Source organism: Prorops nasuta, unplaced genomic scaffold (assembly GCF_024137725.1).
Source record: "Prorops nasuta isolate Cenicafe-Biocafe unplaced genomic scaffold, Cenicafe_Pnas_1.2 PNAS00001, whole genome shotgun sequence".
Taxonomy (NCBI): Eukaryota; Metazoa; Arthropoda; class Insecta; order Hymenoptera; family Bethylidae; genus Prorops; species Prorops nasuta.
Window position 1 is genome coordinate 8,571,064 of NW_027116798.1, and position 21,600 is coordinate 8,592,663.

Consider the following 21,600-nt stretch of genomic DNA (forward strand, 5'->3'; position numbering starts at 1 on the left):
GAGAGCTAATGCTCGGATCAAGTCGGATGACTTGTTCTAGTTACTGCTGGGCCTGGACTGATCGGTCAGGAACCGAGCAGTCAAGTCGTTACCTCAAAATGCATCGATTCTCATGACCATATATGGTATGGTTTTAGGGAATCGATCGTGCGTCAGTGGTTACTAAGTCAACCGTGCGTCAATAAGACGATTGTTCTAATAGCTGACTAAGATTTTTAACCACGCGCGCTCTGAGGCCCTGGCAACAGAGAAGTACTGTTGCCTAAGAAAGAGGTTCAGGTTGCATACGAATGACGCCACACGGCGCTTGGAAGAATGCAACCGGAGCCTTTTTGAATTTAACTAATTTTAATTAATTAAATATTTTAATACTAGTTATAGGCTAGTTATTGGCTAGGTTCTAGGTTAATAGAGAAAGTAATAGAAGTAGTTATGTGAATATAACAATATATATATATATATTGTAACGCGCGGAAAGGAATTCCAGGTTAAAATAATTAATAACTACACAGCCAAAATCCAAGGACACAATCTTTATTTATCACTAAAAAATCTCGGGGGGAGAGGCCTCCCGCGATGTCCTGGCACACTTATTATACGCGCACAACGATTTCATTAGCACTACTAAAGGGAAAACTAGGGAAAAGCTCAGGGAAAGCGACGGGCTAGAAGGCGGTACGGGAAAAGCGAAAGGGGGAATGGAATGGGGCGAGGAAAATTCTCCGGCGGCCCCGACGATGACATCCGGCGATCCTACGATGTCCGCCACGGAAAACTCCACAAAAACTTCGTAATAATGATGGCTGGGGCCTGCGATATTGAAATTCGGCGTATTTCAATATTCACAGCGACGGCCCAGCTCTCTATTAAATCCACGTACTGATGCTCCAAGAGTAGAACAAGGTGTAGTCCAAATTGACGGATATTCCTCCGTTCTCCCAATTATTCCCCTCATTCCGGGGTGTCATGGTTATGATCGGGATCCAGGGACCAATCATTAATTAGGTATGGATCCGCGATCCATATTTCTCGCCGTTCCGGCTAATCACCCATATACTTGGCATGATAGCCGGCTGGCTAGCTCCTGCGCGAGAATCCTGCGTGATCGTCCTTAGCAGCAGACGACACCATGGCTTCGTGGTTTGGCAGCGGGGCGATGCGGTGAGGGGTCGGCGACGATAGGTCGGTAGTGGCGCGGGCAGGGGAGAACGCAGCTAGGCGCGAGGCGTCAGCGCGGTAAGGAGAGGGGACGGGACTCGCTGCTAGGCGCTCGCGGCGCGAAGCGCGGTAAGGGAAAGGATAGAGCGACGCGTAAACATACGCGGACGGAACAATGGGTGCGAGGGAGATAGACTTATGTGGATCGGGTATGGGCTAGAAAAGGATAGAGGGACAACAGTTTTCAAGCTCTTGTTGGAGCAGGGAAATCGGTCTTATAAGCTACTAATAAAATTTACCATTAGGAATATAATATCCCACAAAAAACAAGCTTTGCTTGCAAAAAAAGGACGGCAAGTACATAAGTCGTATCTAGTATGATTAATATATAGTAATATAAAATATTTTAATTAAAAAAAAATAGTAAAACCCAAATGTTAGGCAAGTATAAATTTTTTCCATAGCGAAAATTGAAATTTAGAAAAAAATAAATAGTAATACAAAAATTACTTGCCAGGCCCGTTGTATGCAATCGTATTAAATAGCCACATTTTTAACTTACGAGAAGCAATGCTTATATTGCAAGATAGCGACTTACACATGAATATTACGGGCCCGGCAAGTAATTTTTGTATTACTATTTACTTTTTTCTAAATTTCAATTTTCGCCATGGAAAAAATTTATACTTGCCTAACATTTGGATTTCACTATTTTTCTTTTAATTAAAATATTTTATATTACTATATATTAATCATACTAGATACGACTTATGTACTTGCCGTCCTTTTTTTACAAGCAAAGCTTGTTTTTTGTGGGATCTTATAACGTTTTGTAAGAATATAGGAATTAAAACTAAAAATTGTTTTAACTAATTCAATCTAATAAAACATTTTCCAATGTTCTCATCGTTCCATAATGTAAAGCTTCAATTCGAGATATTAATTTATGTGCGAAAGAATGTCCCAAGTTGGCTCCGAACCTGTGGTCAGAAGGGAAGGTCTTATTCTAGAATAAAATATTCAAAGATAAGAGATAAGAGGTAAAAGGAGTTTTTATTTAAATAAATAAAATGTACAAAAATTTTACAATATTTTTACAAAGGAATCGCTAGACTAAAATGATCGACTTCCTAGGGAATTTGTTGTCGTCAAATTCTAGTGAATTTCGGTAACCGAAGATTCCCAAGAACCCCAGATACTAGAATTCCCCAGAAAGGAGCGCGGACTTATAAACACCCGGACCGGACAATTTTCCCTAGGGTATTCCCTAGTAAAATCCCCAGCCACGGGAGGGAGCGGAGTTGGAGAAGTGGTTTTAGGGAAGGGGAAGTCCCCTTACCCTTCAGCCTCCTTCTCCAAGAGCTATGGTGGCTCCGAGCTACCCCAACCCCTAGGGTGATTCTACCCCTCCCAATACCCGACTCTGTCGAGAGCCCTGGAGTTTAGGGTCGGAAAACTGGGTCCGAGGTAGTCCTCGGAGGCAGTGTGGAGGGGAAGGAGAGGGTTAACTTCTCCCGGGAAGTCCCCGGAGAAATCTCCCTTAGGAGGGAGGATATTGCCGCAGAGGGGTAGTCCCCTCTTGGTAGGCGGTGGGTGGTGGGTGATACTTACCAAAGTATGGTACCCAATGAGTTCGCCAGTGGAGGCGCTCTTGAATGGCCGTGGAGGCGCTGCCGTGGAGGCGTCAAAAGATGCTGCTGTTGCTGCGGTCAAGGCAGCGGTCGAGCAAGGCTGAGGTGCGATGGGTCCTTATTAAGGACCCATCTATATAATTACACGACACTAATCTTGCCAGCGAGAGAGCTGCTACGGGCGCTGGCCACCTAGTGGCCAAGCGCGCAAGTAGTGTCGCTTCGCGGCCGCGACGCGCCAGGGCCTGAAGACGCGCAAGCGCGCCGCGGAGAGAGGGACAGATAGAGCGGCTAGACGCTGTCGGTCTAGCCGTCTATTGTGAGCGCAATAGAGATGGGAGATATAATAGAGAAATAGGGAATCTACTTCGCAACATTTTCTGCTCCTCCCAATCTCGAACAAACTCCCCCCGTTGACGCGATAGCGTCAAGACAAGGAAGAATACAGTATCAGTTTCAATATTTTTATTTACAAAATCAAAATATAAACAGATAAGGACGAGACAACTATTTACAAGGCTTCATATGCAGCTTGGCAGAGTGAAGCTCTAGGGCCGGCGACCACCGAAGGGTGATTTTGCCCTGCGGGGCCCAGGCCTTCCATCGCCTCAGCTTGAGGGCCGTGTAGAGGGGCACCCCTATGATTTGCCCGAATGCCCTTACGATAATTTTTTGCGCATTGCGCTCGAGTTCCCTGGCGCTGGGATCGTCTAAGACTTTCCCAGCCCAGTTCGTCGAGGCAATGCGCTTCTGGGCGGAAACCACGGGCCTCCGACGTCGTGAGTTCGCCGGCGGTTTCAGTGGCGGTGGTGGTGGTGGCGCCTTTAGCCCCTCCGGGGGAATACTGCCGAACAACCGCCGAAACTCATATTCCTCCCGGGGGGCATGTAACTCGAGGACATCATCCGCCTCGTCCTCATATCCGATGCCCAATAGTTGAGCCCAGGGATAATCCGCCATGATCAAATCTCGCTGCACCAAAAAAGGTAAATGATGAGTACGAAGACTCAGTAAGTATTTTTGGAGTTTTGGAAGAAAAGACATGGCGGAGATCATAAGTGTTCTTGAAGGTTTGGAACAGGAAACAGGACGACCAGGAGAGTCCCAGGACGCCCGAGAGAAGAGGTGGTAACCTGAAGCGTCCCAGGAAACCAGGAAAGAGAATAGACAACCTGAAGAGTCCCAGGAAGCCAAGAAGGAGAAAGTTAAGCGACCTGACGAGTCCCAGGAAGCTTGAGAAGGAAAGATGACAACCTGAAGAATCCCAGGATGCCGTAAGGCAGGGGAAAGATAGACTCTGATACGACCCGAAAGCAAGGGCTAAGAAGGGAGTTTACAAAGTTGCGAGAGACTCCGTTGAATCTCTTTTCTCGCGGTTTTAAGTATAGCTACGCGAGCTACCCCATCCACCCTAGGGACTAGTTTTCGAATCCGCCCCAAGGTCCACATGCGCGGGGGGTTGTTGGGTACTTTGATCAGGACCAAATCTCCTTCACTAAATTCCGAGTTCGTGTTCTGCCATTTTGGCCTATTCTGCAACGTGTGTAGGTATTCGGAAGACCACTTCTTCCAGAATGTTTCGGTGATTCTAGTCACGGTTTGCCAACGGTTTAATGACGATTCGCGTAAATCCAATGTGGAAAATTCCGGTGGAGTATTTAACGCCCGACCTGACAAAAAATGCCCCGGAGTGAGTACGTCCAACGACTCAGGATCATCATGTAACCGCGAAATAGGCCGTGAGTTGAGGCAGGCCTCAATCTTGGTCAGCAGTGTGGTCATTTCTTCGAAATTTGGCACGAAGACTCCGAGGGAGCGCTTTAGGTGGTGCTTCATACTTTTTACCGCACTCTCCCAAAGACCGCCCCAGTGAGGAGTGGCGACCGGAATGAATTTCCACTCGATTTCGCCGAAAGAATCGGTTTTCCGAGCGCGGGCGGCTTCTACAGCGCATTGGTAGGCGCGTTTGAGTTCTGCGTACGCTCCTTGAAAGTTGAGGCCGTTGTCTGAGTACATGACGGCGGGTTTTCCACGACGAGAGATAAAACGAGACAGCGCGGCGGAGAAGGCCTCGGTATCCAGTCGAGAGACGAGTTCCAAGTGAACAGCACGGGTAGATAGACATACGAACACGGCCACGTAGCATTTTATGGCTTTTGCATTACGACCGTGATGTAATTTCACCGAAAAGGGCCCGGCATAGTCTACTCCGGTGTGTTCAAAAGTGAAACTGCGAGAAACCCGAGCGGCAGGAAGTGAACCCATGAGTTGGTTACCGAGTTTAGCGCGTTCGCGAACACACGTGATGCATTTATGAACACATGATTTTACTAGATTTCGCGCATTCACGACCCAAAACCTTTGTCGCATCGTGGACAAGGTTAATTGGAGTCCCCCGTGAAGTGTCTCTAGGTGGGTTTGCCTAATGAGTATGGCAGTTAAGTGACAATCCGGTAAAATAATGGGGTGTTTCATTTGTTCAGAAATTTCGGCGTTCCGAAGCCGCCCCCCTATTCTTAAGATTCCTTGTGAATCAATGACCGGATGCAAGGAAAGAAGTTTGGACCGTGACGGTATACGTAACCCATGACTCAAGGCTGAGATTTCGCTCGCGAAGTGTGTTCGTTGAACAACCTTTACGAAGGCTTCAATCGAACTGCGAATTTCCGATGCAGACAGGAGGGAGTCCTCCCATTGGCCGGTTTTCCTGGTCCGCTGGACAAATCGAAGAACATAGGCCATAACTCGGACCAGTTTAGACCAAGACGAAAACTTATCAAAAAACCAATACTCAGTTGTTTCTAGTTGAGCGGTTAATGCTTCCTTCCGACTTTCTTCCTCGGTTTCAAAGACCTGAACAGGTTTTGCGGTGTGCTCACGGAGAAAAGCAGGCCCATGCCACCAAAGGGAGTCCTCTGATAACTGTTGAACACTGGTTCCTCTTGAGCACAAGTCTGCAGGATTCAACTTAGTGGGTACATAATGCCAGCTGGCTTCCGGTAAATGCGTTTGAACGTACGAAACGCGATTGGCCACAAACGTCTTCCAATGGACGGGTTGCTTTCCTATCCAAGCTAACGCGACCTGTGAATCCGAGTAACACCGAATCGCATCACAACTCCCGACCAAGCTTGTCTTGACGTGAACCAACAACTTGACTAGAAGTGCGGCTGCAACCAACTCCAACCGAGGTATTGAAGTGGTCTTAATCGGCGCGACCTTTATTTTGGACATTACTAAATGTACCGAAAAATGACCGTTCTCATCCGTGAGAAGTTCGTAAGCGACTGCACCGTAGGCCAGCTCTAAGGCGTCGCAGAATCCGGTTAATTCGCGTTTTCTAGTAGTAAGTGATCGACCAGTCCATCGTGGAATACTCAAAGCCTGTAAGTCGCAGAGCTGCTCATAGCACTTGAGCCACTTGGACTGAATAGGCTCAGGAATCTCTTCATCCCAAGAGAGTTTGAGCAACCAGGTGGATTGCATTAACTGTTTTAAAGTGATAACTATGGGAGAGATCCATCCCAATGGATCAAAGATCTTAGCATTCTCTGATAAGAGGATGCGTTTGGTTAGTACACCAATAGATGAAGGAGAAACACGGAAACGAAAGCTATCATCCCCGTGATCCCAATATATGCCCAAGATTTTACTTGACCCAGCAGGATCCTCAAAGAAAGAGTGCGGCTCGGTAGGTTCAAGCGGGGAAGTCCCCGGCTGATTGAATGCCCATTTGCTCAAGGAGAAGGCCCCTTTCACTAGTAGAGCGATGAGTTGTTCCCTGACCGAACTGAGTTGTTTTAAGTCATGAGCCCCGAAAAGTAAATCATCTACGTATTGTGACGTGGATTTTCAGTAGCCCCGTCCCAAAGCGATAATGGGCCTGATATGAGCTTAGTAACACATATCCACCGACCAACTCACGTCTGCCTTCCACCTAAAAATCCCCTATTTTGAACAATAACTTAACATAGAAATTATTTCAATATATAGGTCACGTTATGATAGGTATAAGTCGAATGTTTAATAGTGTGAAAGGTGCGTGGAGTTTGTTTGTCGCGAAGATTCGGATGCGGGTCGGAGAAGCGACGAATTTTCGTGATTAAATTATTGTTAGTAGGAATACGTTGTACAGTGTGGATAAGGAGAGGCAGCCTGAGAATAGGGAGAAAGGAAGAAAAGAGATACCCACTCCAACCCGAAAGCTCTGGGAGGAGAAGGAGAGGAGAACGAGACGCGTGATAACGCCGATCCTAAAAACATAGGTCGGCTAGCAGAATCAACGCTGGCAAATCACCTGTCGCCACTGGTTAGATACCTGTGAAAAGTAACCAATAATTAGGCCAGGAGACGTCTGGATTACCAATACCGTGTCTCCACAATTGAAGAAGGGAATCCTGAGAGAAGTAGGGGCGGAGTGGGGAAAAAGCGAGTTGAAGATGGAATTTTGGAGCGAAAAAAAAGTCGCTCTCTCTCTCTGGGATCAGCCACGGCAGACGGAGGAGCTCGGAGAAGCCTCCATGATAAGAAATGCCGAGGGAGCCGAGTTCGTGATAGGAGCTCGAGAACGTGGAGTGGAGTAGGAAAGGGAGGACCTCCGGGAGGAATTGGTGCCACGACGGTTTTGCGGCAGGCTGAGTCACCCCGAGAGGAAAGGATCCTGAGGAGAGGTTGTCCAGCGGTCACATCCTACAGGTCAGGGTTCATCATTTCTTTCCGGGATATCCTCCGTGGGGTGAGTGTAGCCGAGAGGACCAACCCAGGAGGGGGGAGACGTCCTGGACGGGCCTTGGGGGAGTGAGGCCCCCTCGTCGTTCAGTCCCGGGGCCGTCTAGGGCGCCGCTGCCCAGGTGTCCATCGGCCGGAAATTTCTAGGTTAGGAGGAATCCTTCTGTTGGGAGGGAAGTGACCTTGGTTTCGTTGTCAGTGTGTCGTGGCCGTCGGTTGGCCGGTAAATTAGTGCGCGGGTTGAATATTTCGATTCCCAATTCAGGATGAATAGTAACCGATCGGCTTGGGGGGGGGGGGAGGGGAAGTGGGGCGTTACGGCACTGCCGCTGTCCGGAGTGGCCGGGGCGTCCGCTGTCCTGTCGCGAACCCCTTGTCGAGTACTGCATCCTGATAGGGCCCCTCCGTACTGCGCGATAGGAGGGTGAGTGCCTAGGTCCTCCCTGCAAGGTCGAAATATCCGAATCCGTCGATACCGCCTCCTACGGGACTTGGCGAACTCAGTTTAAGGTCGGTTCGTTCCCCGTCATCGGGAGTCACTCATCTCACGGAGAGAATTGGGTGAAATACCCCAAATTGGCATCCTTGCTTCTCCGACTTGCGATCTATGGTATGACTGTGTGAATGGCTGAGATGATGTAATTTGCGTTGCATATCTGTAAAGAATGCTTAGCGACAGGAAGAGGCAGAATAAAGAAAGTAAGAGTCTCATTGTATCGCAACGATTCATTGATCCCTGTACCTATGAAGGATTAATTCCTGACCCTGCCCCTCTACCCTTGTTCTTTAACTGACTAGTCCGGGAGAACTAGAAGAGGCATGCTGCCCGACCTCAGATGCTACGGTTCCCACATCGAACCTGGCGCCCAACCACTAGTTTTGTAATAGTGCATTTATTAGTTTCATTCCCTTAACCGGGTCGAATCAATGGCGTCTGTCTTCGGGTATGCTTTCCTTTTTATACGGCGGGGTGTCGCGACGGTAATGGCTGGCATCGAAAGCGTCGTTATAAAATTTGGCGCCCAACGTGGGGCACGAAGTGATCGGATACGTACATGGGATCATGGAATGGCGTGATAATAATCCCTGTTGCTAAGTGAATAAATGGGAAGAATGAAAGGATGTGTGACTGTCTTTGTTATTTCATGTTTATAATCCCTGTTATTAGGTGGATCGACATGATGAAAGTAAGATTGTTTGGGTCATGTCGTGTTTATCTTTATATTTATCCTTAGGTTAAGTAGATTTAGGTTTGGTCGGTTAGCGACCAAATAAAAACTCGATCATAACGGTGACAAACACATAAATACGACGAAAAACAATTATTCCCCAATACTGGGGGATGGGCTCCAGTGAAGTGGAATGGGCTAAAGGACTGCCAATGTTATGATTCTTTTGATTTTCTAAGAACACTAATCCTCGGAAAACAACAAACCGGGAGTCGGCCGATCATTCGCCGGCTACCGTTTGTTTATAATTTTGACTTTGCCTATTGGTCCGCGATCCCCACCTCTTGGGCGAGGCGCGACCGACTCAGGCAGTTGAGTGAAGCATCTTAGCAGGACACGACGTGTGAAGCCAAAAAGATTACGCGAGGTAATATAGACGACATCGCGACCATTACCCACGCCAGAGTCTAGCCAGTGGCTGTGAGAGGAGATAGGCCAGGATCAAAGGGGAAAATCAAAGGACGAGTACGTATTGGCCTAAACCTCGGGAGTACCGATTACGACCAGGGAAACAGACCGAGAGTAGGAAAGCTGTTCCAGGGGGTACGAAGTAAGTAATTTTCTTAATATCGACGCCTTCGCGGACTCGCGGATTTATGTGATTAACAGTGACTTTAAGTGATATCCTCCACGTTCACATGCGGTTAGCAATATTCGGCCGAAAATATCTTCGGATTCGATCCCCAGGTCTTGCGGGTGTGCCATTCGAAGAATTCTTTAATCCGGAAATAATAAAACAAAAAAAAAATATAATAAATCGTAGAGATCACGGTAAATTGCGACTCGGACCAGTGAATAAGTGTGATAAGCCCGGGTGTAGAACTCCCCGAGAAAGTTAGGCGTGTGAATATTCCCCGATAAGAGGAGGTGGTCGTCCACTGATCGGTGTGGGTGGTATTCCCCACTTCCGATTGGTGAGGGTTTCCCTCGACAATATCGGGCGTGATAGGCGAGTATAACAGGGTGATTCTAATTTTTCCCCATTACTGTTCCGATTTGTTTCCCCTCGTCCTCTTCAAGTCAGGGTCCACCGTCAGTTTTACCCGGGCGATATTCCTCGGAGAAAAACAGGTGAGTTTTCCGACTTTGTAAGAGTGAGGGTGGTTAAGAGGAATTTTGGGTGTCCTGCACGGGTGTAATTCCCCGAGATAGGTTGTTCCCCAATTGTTTTACTCGTCTAGTTAAAAAAAAAAAAAAAAAAAAAAATGAATGATCCAACGCCCCCTAGTGCGGACCCGGAGGATTCGGACCCTCTGGAGTGGGTGAATACCTGGAACCTCGCGGAGGTAACGGCCCAATTATCCACACTAGGGCAGCCAACTAACGGCGTAATACCGACCCTCCGAAAGCGCCTTTACAATTATCTTCGAATCCAGAACCATGCAGCCTCGGTAGGCTCGAATTTGTCGTCGGGGGAAGGGAGAGCGGAAGACTAAGATCTGGCGATCCCCGGTCCCTCGGATGTCGCGCCAGATCTGTCTATGGAATCTCGGCCCCGGGGCCCGCCATATAACGCTCCTACCGGGCGCGGAGAGAGAGTCTTAGACTCGTCCACATGGGATGGCGAGGCCTTGTCGGGAACACGATATCACGACGAGACCGTAGGCAATCCCGAGTCATGTCGGGACGGCGCGAGAATATCTAGGTTAGAAGTACAACTCACCACTTTGTTAGAACGGTTATCCGTAGTTCGGCCGATCGGAACTAGAGAGGCGGAGGGGGGAACAAATCCCTCAATCGATAGCAGAGTGACGAGTAAGACGCCGATGAATAGGGAAGCTTCCGGCGGAGCCTTGCCCGCCCGGGAGGAGGCCGGTGGAGATCCCGGTGAGGATCGGTTCCTCCTGGATCCTGACCGAACCTTACCCGAGCGGATAATAGTCAGTTCCACTTCCCCGAACCTGTCGGTAGGACGCTATCCTTACGTGTCTTTTGTACCCGCAACGCAGACCGCGGGGACAATCCAGGTTACCGCGGGGCCTACTCAGGCTACAGTTAGGGAAACTGTCAACTATAATAATCTCCGTTGCGCTACGAGAGCCTCTAATTATGACTCTCGTAATTCGGGCGAATTCTTTTCCCGAGGAAATTTCCTCTCGGGCGATGGGCACGAACAGCCGGTCCCCGGTGGCGCCTTCGGCTCCATAGACCCATATCTGACCTACTCCACCCACGCGGTGCCCCCACCTAGAACTTACGGAACCACCGGTCATGCTAGAGACAACCTCGCGAAACAAGTTTCCGCTATATGTTCCATGCTCAGTCGTCTAAAAATCGGTTTCTCAGGTAGAGCGGGGGAAGACCCGGAGGCTTTCCTCCTACGGTTAATCGACGTGCGAATTCCGTTAAATATCTCGGACTCGATGATGCTCGACTACGTCCGGTATGCGCTGATAGGCATTGCCCTGCAGTGGTATAGGGGATTACGTTCGCGATGGGGCAATTGGCCGACGTTTGAAAGTGCCTTCCGACTGCGTTTCGGCGGACCTAACGCGCAGTTCAACTTGAGACAGGATATAGCGAGACGCACGCAAGGAGAGGGGGAGATCGTGGCCGATTACTTTGTATGTATGAGGAACCTATTAGATCGACTGAACCCTCCCTGGCCGGAGAGAGAGTGGATTTGGATGGCATATAAAAACCTACTGCCCCGACTGCAACCCGCCATCGATATTGACGCGATAAGAACTTTTGATGCTCTGGAAATGAGAGCCTGTCGGGTGGAGGAAGCAATAAAGGCAGCTCTAACCTATACAGCACCACCTCCCCCGGATCGGGTGTTGTATCCTGAATTAGCGTGCCCCTCGAATGTACGAACGGCTCGGGTACCCCGGCGAGCCGCAGCCCTGTTGAGCGAAGTCCAGGAAGTGGAAGAGGAGAGAATCCACCTTGAGGGAGAGATTAGCGAGAATGTGAACCTGGCTCAGGTCTCGACGGAGCGGCCCGGTACGGAGACCTCGGCGGTCGAGCGTCGTCCGCTGAAATGCTGGAATTGCCAACAAGCCGGCCATTCGTGGAGGAACTGCCCTGCGTCTACTCGGCGGATCTTTTGCTACCGTTGCGGCCGAGACGGGGTGGTGAGCGCACAGTGTTCATGTCAGGCGGGAAACGAAAGAAGAGGCCATTGAACATGCCCATGGCCGACCAGAGTAAAGGGGGTACCGTGGGGCGGACCGAATCTCTCAACTTGGGGCTCGGCACACCGGCTAAAAATCCTTTACTATATCTTCCGGCGTTAATCGAGGGCGTTCCCTTGCCAGTTCTCGTAGACAGCGGAGCAACGAGTACCTTTCTCGGAGACGCGGGATTACAGATGTTGTCTGGCCTGGACCTACCTGTTCAGCCAAATTCAAAAAGCTTAGTAACGACAGCCAATGGCAATGTGGCAGAGATATCGGGGGAAATAGTACTCCCCATGACCTTGGGTGTCGTTAGTAGGGAGGTTAGAACCAAGTTCTTTCCCCCGCTGGCGGTCCCCTGCATACTAGGGTTGGATGCACTCAAGACGTTCGGAATCGTCGTGGATTTTGGGAAGTTTCGTTGGTGGTTTGATTCCCAACCTGACCAGATCTTCTCCTTTGAGGGTGCTAGAAGAGCGATCCCCGAATTTCCCTTGGAAGATCCATGGGAGGATCGGGTGTTTTCCATACTTTCCTCTGAAAAGGATAACGAGATCCCCAGTGATTGGGAGATAGACTTGGAGTCTCTAGACAATCCCCACATACCAGGTGAAACGGTTTTCCCCGCAGAAGTGTCGGGAGGTATAAGACTCCCCGGTAACGGGGGAAAATATTCCGAGGCGTGTTTAGGGATTAGCGAATTGAGACCGGAGGAGGAGGAGATCCTAGAATCGTTCCTCGAGGCCGAGCGCCCAAGATTGTTGGCAGCCCGCGGCCTGACGAGACTCGCGTCCCACCGCATCAATGTTGGTGGAGCTATTGCGATCAAACAAAGGTATTATCCAGTCGCGCCGATCGTCCAGCAAGCTATATACAAGGAAGTGGATAGACTGCTGGCCGAGGGAATTATTGAGCCTTCGCAAAGCGAATGGTCGTCCCCCATAGTAATGGTTCGTAAGGCGGACAAGACCTACCGGTTCTGCCTAGACTTTCGGAATGTAAACGCGGTCTCTAAAAAGGACGCTTATCCTCTGCCCTATATGCAGAGCATTCTAGAAAAATTACGCGCGGCCCACTACATCTCCGCCATCGACCTTAGTCAAGCGTACTTCCAGATACCAATGGAAGAGTCTAGTCGAGAGATCACGGCCTTTACTGTCCCGGGACGAGGTCTATTCCACTTTCTTCGTATGCCGTTCGGGTTGACGGGAGCGCCCGCTACGTTTCAGCGTCTACTGGACAAACTAATAGGCCCCGAGATGGAGCCCCACGCGTTCGCGTACCTCGATGATATAATCGTAGTGATAGAGACGTTCACCGAACATCTTCGGTGGTTAAAAATAGTTTTCGACCGTGTTGCGGGGGCCGAACTGCGCATTAATCCCGACAAGAGCGAATTTTGCAAGGCGCAGGTGAAATACCTGGGTTTTCTGGTCGATCGGGAGGAATTGAGAATGGATCCCGAGAAGATCGCGCTTATATTAGACTATCCTCCTCCGAGAAATCTAAGACAGGTTCGAAGGTTCTTGGGGATGGCGTCGTGGTACCGACGATTCATACCCAACTTTGCCACTAAAGCGGAACCTATCACCCGACTGCTAAAAAAGAATCAGGTCTGGAAGTGGGGGGAAGAACAAGAGGACTCCTTTCGAGACTTATGCCACCACCTAACTGTGGCCCCGACATTGGCTTGTCCGAATTTCGAGCTATCTTTCACGTTACAAACCGATGCCAGTACGATCGGTCTAGGTTCGGTACTCACCCAGGAGCAGGAGGGTCGCGAGCAAGTAATCGCTTTCGCGAGTAGATCCTTGAACGACGCGGAAAGAAATTATACGACGACCGAGCTAGAGTGTCTCGCAGTCATTTGGTCAATAAAGAAATTCCGTGCGTATCTAGAGGGTACCAGGTTCACGGTGATTACGGACCATAGCAGCCTCCGATGGCTACATAATGTTAAAAATCCCACGGGTCGTCTTGCACGCTAGGCGCTGGAATTGCTGGAGTATGACTTCGAGATTATCCACCGAAAGGGAGCGCTTCACCATGTGCCGGACGCCTTGTCGCACATGTATGAAGAAGAGGGGGAGGACATTACGGTAGGGATCCCCCAGAAAACAGGGGAGTTATACGCCTTAAACTTGATAGAGCTACGGGACGTAGGACCCGAAACAGACTTGGCAATCCTGGTGACGATTGGTATACGCGGAAATGCGCAGCCGTGTCCAAGGAACCGAAAAAGTTTAAAGATTGGCAAATGCGAGAGGGGCGTCTTTTCGTGTACCGTCCGTCACACGAGTGCGAACCCGATCTATGCGACCTTGACGCTTGGAAATTGGTGGTGCCTCTACGCTGGCAAGCGCGCGTTCTGCGAGAGTGCCATGACGACTCTCAAGCGGGTCACCTAGGTATATAGAAAACGCACCGGCGAGTGGGGATCCGATACTTCTGGCCCAGAATGTATAAGGACATTCACAATTATGTCACCCAGTGCGAGATTTGTCAGAAAACGAAAGTGGAAGCGAAAGCCCCGGCCGGGCTAATGGGTCGAAGAGTTGTTGAGAGACCGTGGGACTGTTTGGCCGCGGACATTATGGGCCCGTTTCCGCCCAGTCGGCGGGGATTTGCGTATGTAGTGGTATTCCAAGATTATTTCACAAAATGGGTGGAACTAAGTGCTCTTCGGCGTGCCACAGGGCCTAACATTAGCGAGACCTTTCGAGATCTAGTACTTTCGCGGTGGGGAATTCCTAACGTATTGCTTACCGATAACGGCACCGAATTTATTAATTGAGTAATCGGAGAATTATGCGGAGATTTTCGAATACATCACGTGACCACACCTCCCTACCACCCGCAAGCAAACCCCGTTGATCGAGTCAACCGGGTTATAAAAACGATGATAGTCGCCTTTTTAAATGAAAATCATAGAGACTGGGACTCTCACCTTGTAGATTTCCGCTTTGCGTTTAATACCGCTCAGCACTCAACCTTGGGATATAGTCCGGCGTTCCTTAATCTCGGAAGAGAACTGACCCCGATAGACTGTTTCCGATAACAACAGAGTGCGGTAGTCCCCTACGAGGGCGAAGCGTCATGGAGCGAACGAATGAAACGACTACGAACGATACAGGAGTGGGTAGTTAAAAAATTAGATCAAGCTTATACCAAACAAGCACACTATTATAATCGGGGGCGTAGAAATATCAGCTTCCAAGTCGGTGATCTGGTATTATCCAAGGCACATTATCTGTCGTCGGGCATCAAAAGTTTCTCGGCAAAACTTACCCCAAAGTACCAGGGACCGTATCGGGTGCGTCGGGTTATTTCCCCGGTTGTATACGAATTGGAGGATATTGCTTCAGAGAAATGTCTTAAAACCCACATATCCTATCTGAAACCGTAATTACCGCAAACGAATCCCCGAGTGAGGAGCCACGGGCGAATTCCCAACTAAGGAGCAACACCATCCCCGAGTAGAGTCGGGACAGCATCCCCGTCTCGGGAGGAGCGACGTCATCCCCAGACAGAATTGGGACTACATCCCCGTCTCGGGAGTAGCAATCGGCCTGAGTTGAGGATCCTATCAAGACACGCCTGAAATAAACTCATCCCCCAACCATGTTTAAGGGAAACGATTACGGCATCCCTCCGGATGAAGCATCGGATGTTCCCTTAAGACGGCCAAAAAACGAAGCCCAAGGCCACGACAGAGGATGATTTCGAGGTGATAGACCTAGCCGAGGAGGAGAGCGAAACAGAAACCATCAGTCCCACGACTAACGAAAGTAGTGACGAGGAAGTCGAATTGGAGGGGGAGCCGCCAGACCCAGACGGCACAGATCCCAGCCGGCCTCTCTGGCCATTCATTAATAAGATCGACAAATGGTGTAAACGCTATCCCAGCCTCAGAGAAAGAGTTGCCGATAGCTTAACCCGGCTATTCCAGGAAGACAAGAATACTGTCAAAGTATTTTACCGACCGACTTCAGTACAAGTGGGCCAATTGGATCAGGCCGTCCAAACGGACATCATTAAAACCGTCGGCCCTGATCCTGGTCCAAACGATAAAGGGACACAGACCGAGTGGCAGGAAATGGATGCCCCCAAGCCTACATACCAAGAGGCAAGCACACAAGTGGAGCCAGTCGAACCGACGGTAGAAGCGGCTACATCCGCAAGTGCAGAGCAGCCCGTCTATGGAAATAAGGGAGCTATACCCAAGGCCCGAAGAAGAAGGGAATCGTTCCCAACTTCGGGACCTTCGGGACAAAACGGCAACCGTGACACAGTGCTGGTAACTCGTGGGAAATCCCTCTCTCCACCACGTCGACCAAGCAGGCACGCACACATGCATCCGTCATGCGTGAGAGATCTTTGCACCCCTAGCGGAGAAAACCGAACTATTAGGTGCCCACTTGCACTCCTAGCGGAGAAAAGCGAACTACTGGCTACCCACACTGCCATTTGGCATATCTGTGTTTCGGCTACCTTCGCTGGACGTCGATTCACTTCGGGTGCAAGCGAGAGCGGTATAGTTTCATCGCTCCTCTCTTTCTATTTCTTACTCCGCTCGGCTACTTGGATTAGTCGGATTCTCTCTCAACTTTCGTTTAAAATCCTTTTCACTCATCTGTTCCGCTAGAGTAGGATAGCGCGAGTTTTGCTCTCTCTTTCTCTCTCTCTTTCCTATCTCTCCCAATGCATTGCGTATCTGTCAGCGGATTAAAATTTTGTCAATATAAACATAAGGTTTTAATATAACATTGTACTACATTTATTATTATGACAGTATGCAAGATATATGTTCTTCTGGAAAGGAGAAGGAGTGTTTGTCGAGAAATCAATATTGTAATTTACTTGCAGTAAAAAGCAAGTGAATATCTTTCACAAATTTTTATGAAAATTAATGTATGCTTTGCAATAACCTAATTATCGTTTTAGCAATATGTATTATAGTATTTCTCATCAATTATGTATAATTTAAGATTTCATGAGACTTCGAGCAAAATAAACAGCTTGCTGTCATTTACAACACATTTATATTATTTCAATTTGTAATTATTTTCTCTTTTTAATACTAAACAGCTATACATTGTTGGAATGATGGATTATTACAACAAAATTTCAAGCACTCTGAAACATGTAAAGCACTTTGTAATTCCAAATTACCATTGACATGCTTCATTTAAATAAATATGTTTTTCAGCATTATCCATGTTTCATGTATCAATAATCCTTGTGTCCTCCTGTCAATATATCCTTCATTTGCGTTCATCTATTTGAAAATAATTTAATCTTATATTACTTACACTGGCATTAGATGATTTATTTGTTTTACCTATTGATTTTAAGGGTAAACGACTTTAAGACAAAGATAAAGATAGATTATTATTAATTTCTACGGAAATTGCATGGCACAAATCTACTCAAATCTACTGCAATCTTATTACATTTGAATAAACTACATTAAGCTATTCTGAATGACTACAAAATGATTACTTATCACAATATTCTAAAATAGGTGTAAGGATTTAGAAATGAAATGTACAATTAAAGTTCGTTATAAAACGTTTATTTTAAGCAAAATTTCTTTAAAAATAACAAATATACCCTCTTGCGGGCTGAGGGGGTTGAGGCTCCGCGCGACGGTTGTCCGGCCGGCTATAATAATTGCGGCGCGATTGACCTCCAAACGATCTTCGATCTGCAAAAAAAGTATATGTCAATGTGAAAATATTTATCGACAAATAAATGAAACTGTAATCTAAGTTTTTACGATTTGAACATGGAAGTTATGTAATGTTACTATAGTTGTACCAAACACCCATAAATAATACAATTTCTATATTTTTAATCCCGTGCCAAATCAATGATAATCTATATAATTGGAATATGGTTACATGCTACGTTTGAAGCTGTAAAGGGGCTAGCTTAGAAAATTTGTATTTACCTGGATAATCGCGCCGACGTCTTTGAGGCTGGTAGGCCTGTTGCTGCTGCTGCTGAAGCTGCTGCTGCTGCTGCTGCTGCTGCTCCTCCTCCTGTTGCTGCTGAGGCTGTGGTTGCTGTTGCTGCTTCAGCTGCATCTGCTGCAGCTGAGCAGTTAAATTTTGCAGCTGCTTCTCTTGCAGCTTCCGCTGCTTCTGCTCCTCAACGAGCAGGCCCTCTATCCTGCTCGTTCGCTCCAAAAGAATGAGCAGCATGTCTCTCTCGGTATCTATAAGTTTGAAGGAGTAATTAATAAATGTTTAAATAACATTTCAGCAATAATAAATTCATACTTACAAAGCAGCCTATCCTCCTCAGTCATGGTTCTGGAAATGAAAATAAAAGAATTAATTAATTTCATAAATATTTTTTGCATTTGTAAAAGTTTAAAAAATGCTATTTATTAGAAATTATTTTCAGTTGTCTATAATATTGTAAAATATAAAATAAAGCTGTTTTAACATGTTAAGTAACAGTAATAAGAATTATGTCTGGAAAGAACCAAATCATTAATACTGATATTTAACGGGTTAAAAGACGAAAAATTACGTTGTCAAAAATTATTATCACTCCTGCTCTATATATATTTACTACTAAAATTGTTTACTTATGTCAATTTTGAATAATAATCTTAATTAACAACGAAAATTTAATTATTACATTACACAAATATTTTTAATAACTTTGAAAGTACTTACATAACAGTATTTTCCACTGCTTCAAAACAAAATACGGCACTAGGAGCTTACACCACACACTTTTAAATACGACTAACTAACTCTTATAATATCCCGAATACATGGCCTAAGAAGTATACAGTGTATATGGTGATATTAACCCGTGGGAAATTTTACTTCCCACTATATTTCCGTAGATCATATAATAAAAGGGGCAGGCTGACTTAGTGGGGACTTGAAAATACCTCAAAATATCATCATCGAATGTTTCCTATTTGGCTGTTCGCTGATGGGCCCATAAATCAATCATATCATACAGCATAATTGGTGTGATTTATACCACAGTTCCTAAGACTTTTATGAAATTGATTTTTAGTCCACACCGCACCACTTACATTAAATGCATAAATGAAATATCATTATGTAACAATTGTATAAGATTATAATAAATGTATTTAGGTAATAAATAAATTAAACTTGTTATAATTCAGCTTCAATAATGGTATTTTATTAGGCATTTTTAAAACTAAACGTACAAATACTATTAGTTTTAAATATAAGCTCATGCTTGATTAATCAAATGTTAACATGATGACTGAAGGAAAAACTGTAATTGAAGGTGTACTGTAAAAATTTGCCCATATATGCATAGTTTATTGGTAAATACGTTTATGAAATGAATTTAGTTATTTCTAAGGTAATTTTATATTCTGAGATTACAGTGCTTCCTCCTTTTCTATAAAATCGTCGTCAATATTTCTTAATATCTTTTCACTCCTTATATATGTACTTGAAAACTAATGCTTATGCAAATCGGCATACGGCTGAATAGCTAGAGCACGAGACTACTGATTATGTGGTCGCGTGTTCAAATCCAGATAATGTAACTCATTTTTTCTTGAGAAATACTAATTTAACTGTAACATGAAAATGCAAAACAACAAATTTTTAAAATTTTGTCATTGCTAGCTGTGTTTGTATACAATAATAAATATATAAAAGGAAACGAAACCTTTGTATCCACGGCAGTTGCCTAAAACCTGTTACAGTCAAAACTGTTGCAAAATTTATATTTTTGTGTTTGAGATTGTGAAAAGTGATAGAAAGTGTTGTGGAAATGTCTTCCGATTCATCCAGTCCAACAGAAAAAAGAACAAGGAAGTCCCCCCCCCTCCACTGCAGGAAATAAGAAGCCTACGAATAAGAAAATATTTCAACATCACTGGTACGACAAACATCCATCTTGGAGGCAGTGAAGCCAGATCGTGGACAGAATATTCTCCCCACCATGCCGTCCTCTGCGCGCGCAGCTCTCACACATAGAAAGCTCCTGCTATGTTCGTGAGATGCTTCCCCAGTCGTAGCACGCACACTCTTCCACCGGTACATACGTGTATCGGTCTTCTCCGATAATCTTCGGTAGATCTCGGGAGCGAGAAGGAACGATGTCGATTCTCGGACCTCTCTCTTACTCTATAATACGTTTACCCCAAACGCGACTCGCAATGCAAAACCAAATCCTTTTCCTAATGCTTCGGTAAAAGTTAAATTACCGAAGGTCCCAGCCCGAAATTAAAACTTTCCTAAATTAGTTTTCAATTATTATAAAATGCTTATATGCAGCCATTAACTTATTAGATTTAATAATAAATACATAAAATGCGTTCTTACTATATAAAATGGGTTGAAGTATAAGAAACTCAATGTTTATGTATTAATCTGTTAACAAATGCATTTTTATATTTATTATTGAGTCCAATAAGTTAATGGTTATTAAAAAAAAACTCCCCGTAATGCAAAAAAATGAAAAAAAAAGAAAATCTCTGCCAGGAATCGAACCCGAGCCCACCGCGTGACAATCTGCCATCCTACCGCCTGCGCCACAAGACTCACTTAGCGTTGCAAGGGCAAAACAGCCTTTTCTCGGCTAACTCTAATTCTTTTATTAATTCGTCATAAACGATAAAGAATTAGCTGAAATAATAAGTACATTTATTTACACAGTATTATTACATATGACCTATTTTTTTTTTTAATTTGAAGCATACATTTTACACGAAGATACGATAGTTTTTAAGGATATCCTCAGATGCAGTACTTTAAATAAAAAAATACATTGTGATGGATTTTTTGCATTTTCAAATAATAATATTGCATAATAGGCTCGCAAAAGTGGATGAGCTAGACTGAAGGATCGATATTGCACTTGTGGCAAATCATCGAACAGTTCCTCCCCACCTTTCTCCTTTGATTTTTACAATTTCTGGAAAATGAGCATATCTACGTGTAGCCCTGAATGTCCACTTTCTATAATGTCTAAACAACTTTTTCCGAAAAAAGCAATTTTTTCGGCTCAAAAAGGCACTTTTCTGTTACCTTGTCAGAATCGTGACAAATTCGATAATTTTGAAAGTTACACGTCTGGGCTTCTCATTTCCTTCTCTACGTATATACTCTCCGATCTTGAACGCTCATGAAACTGGTAATTGTTGACGCGTCGTGTAATGGCACCTTTAATTAATAAGCTAAATGAAAATCAGGGTCACTGAATTTTGGAACCGAATTCATGCCGCGCGTGTATTTCACGCGCCGTATACCCGCACCTTTAGCAAAATCTATCGCAATTTTTTCCGTTTTCACGTGCTTTTAAATACATTTGTAAAGTTGCTGTGCACGCCGTATTTTCGTTATACGCTTTTGCACGCAACATTTGCAATAAACAATTTTGAATTATTTTCAATATATATTTAAAACACGAATAGAAATACATTCTTCATAAAGTTTACGATTTGAAGCTGTGATACGAAAGAGGAACATGGTACAAACATTGAAGAAGGATATGGTCTTTTGGGATTTTTTTTTCTTTCTTTTTAAGAGGTTAAAATGCTTTTACGCACACCAACCAGTAGACTCATCCTTTCAATTAATTATGATAGGAATTTGTCTGCTCGTTGATAGTGTGGGACTCATGGCCCCCAGGAATTACCTTTGTGTTGGGAATTACACGCTGGCTCAAACTCCCTGGATCTTTAAGGTCCAAACTCTACCCACTAAACAATCCTCTATA

At 45.8% G+C, this 21,600-nt stretch overlaps 1 protein-coding gene across 1 annotated transcript; it reads right to left on the reverse strand.

Moving 5' to 3' along the window:
- Positions 1 to 4,109: 4,109 nt before the first annotated feature.
- LOC136782761 (uncharacterized) lies at positions 4,110 to 6,695 on the reverse strand. Its single transcript, XM_066742458.1, has 4 exons — positions 6,692 to 6,695; positions 5,721 to 6,619; positions 5,523 to 5,642; positions 4,110 to 5,423 (listed from the first exon to the last, which is right to left on the reverse strand). Exons 1-4 carry the CDS (start codon positions 6,693 to 6,695, stop codon positions 4,110 to 4,112), a joined length of 2,337 nt encoding a protein of 778 aa, XP_066598555.1.
- Positions 6,696 to 21,600: the final 14,905 nt, after the last annotated feature.

Coding starts and splice junctions, on each gene's coding strand:
- LOC136782761 (XM_066742458.1), bottom strand. Junction 5,643..5,720: donor TGTGCTCAAGAGGAACCAGT/GTTCAACAGTTA, acceptor AAACCTGTTCAG/GTCTTTGAAACCGAGGAAGA. Junction 5,424..5,522: donor TGGTCCGAGTTATGGCCTAT/GTTCTTCGATTT, acceptor GCCTTCGTAAAG/GTTGTTCAACGAACACACTT.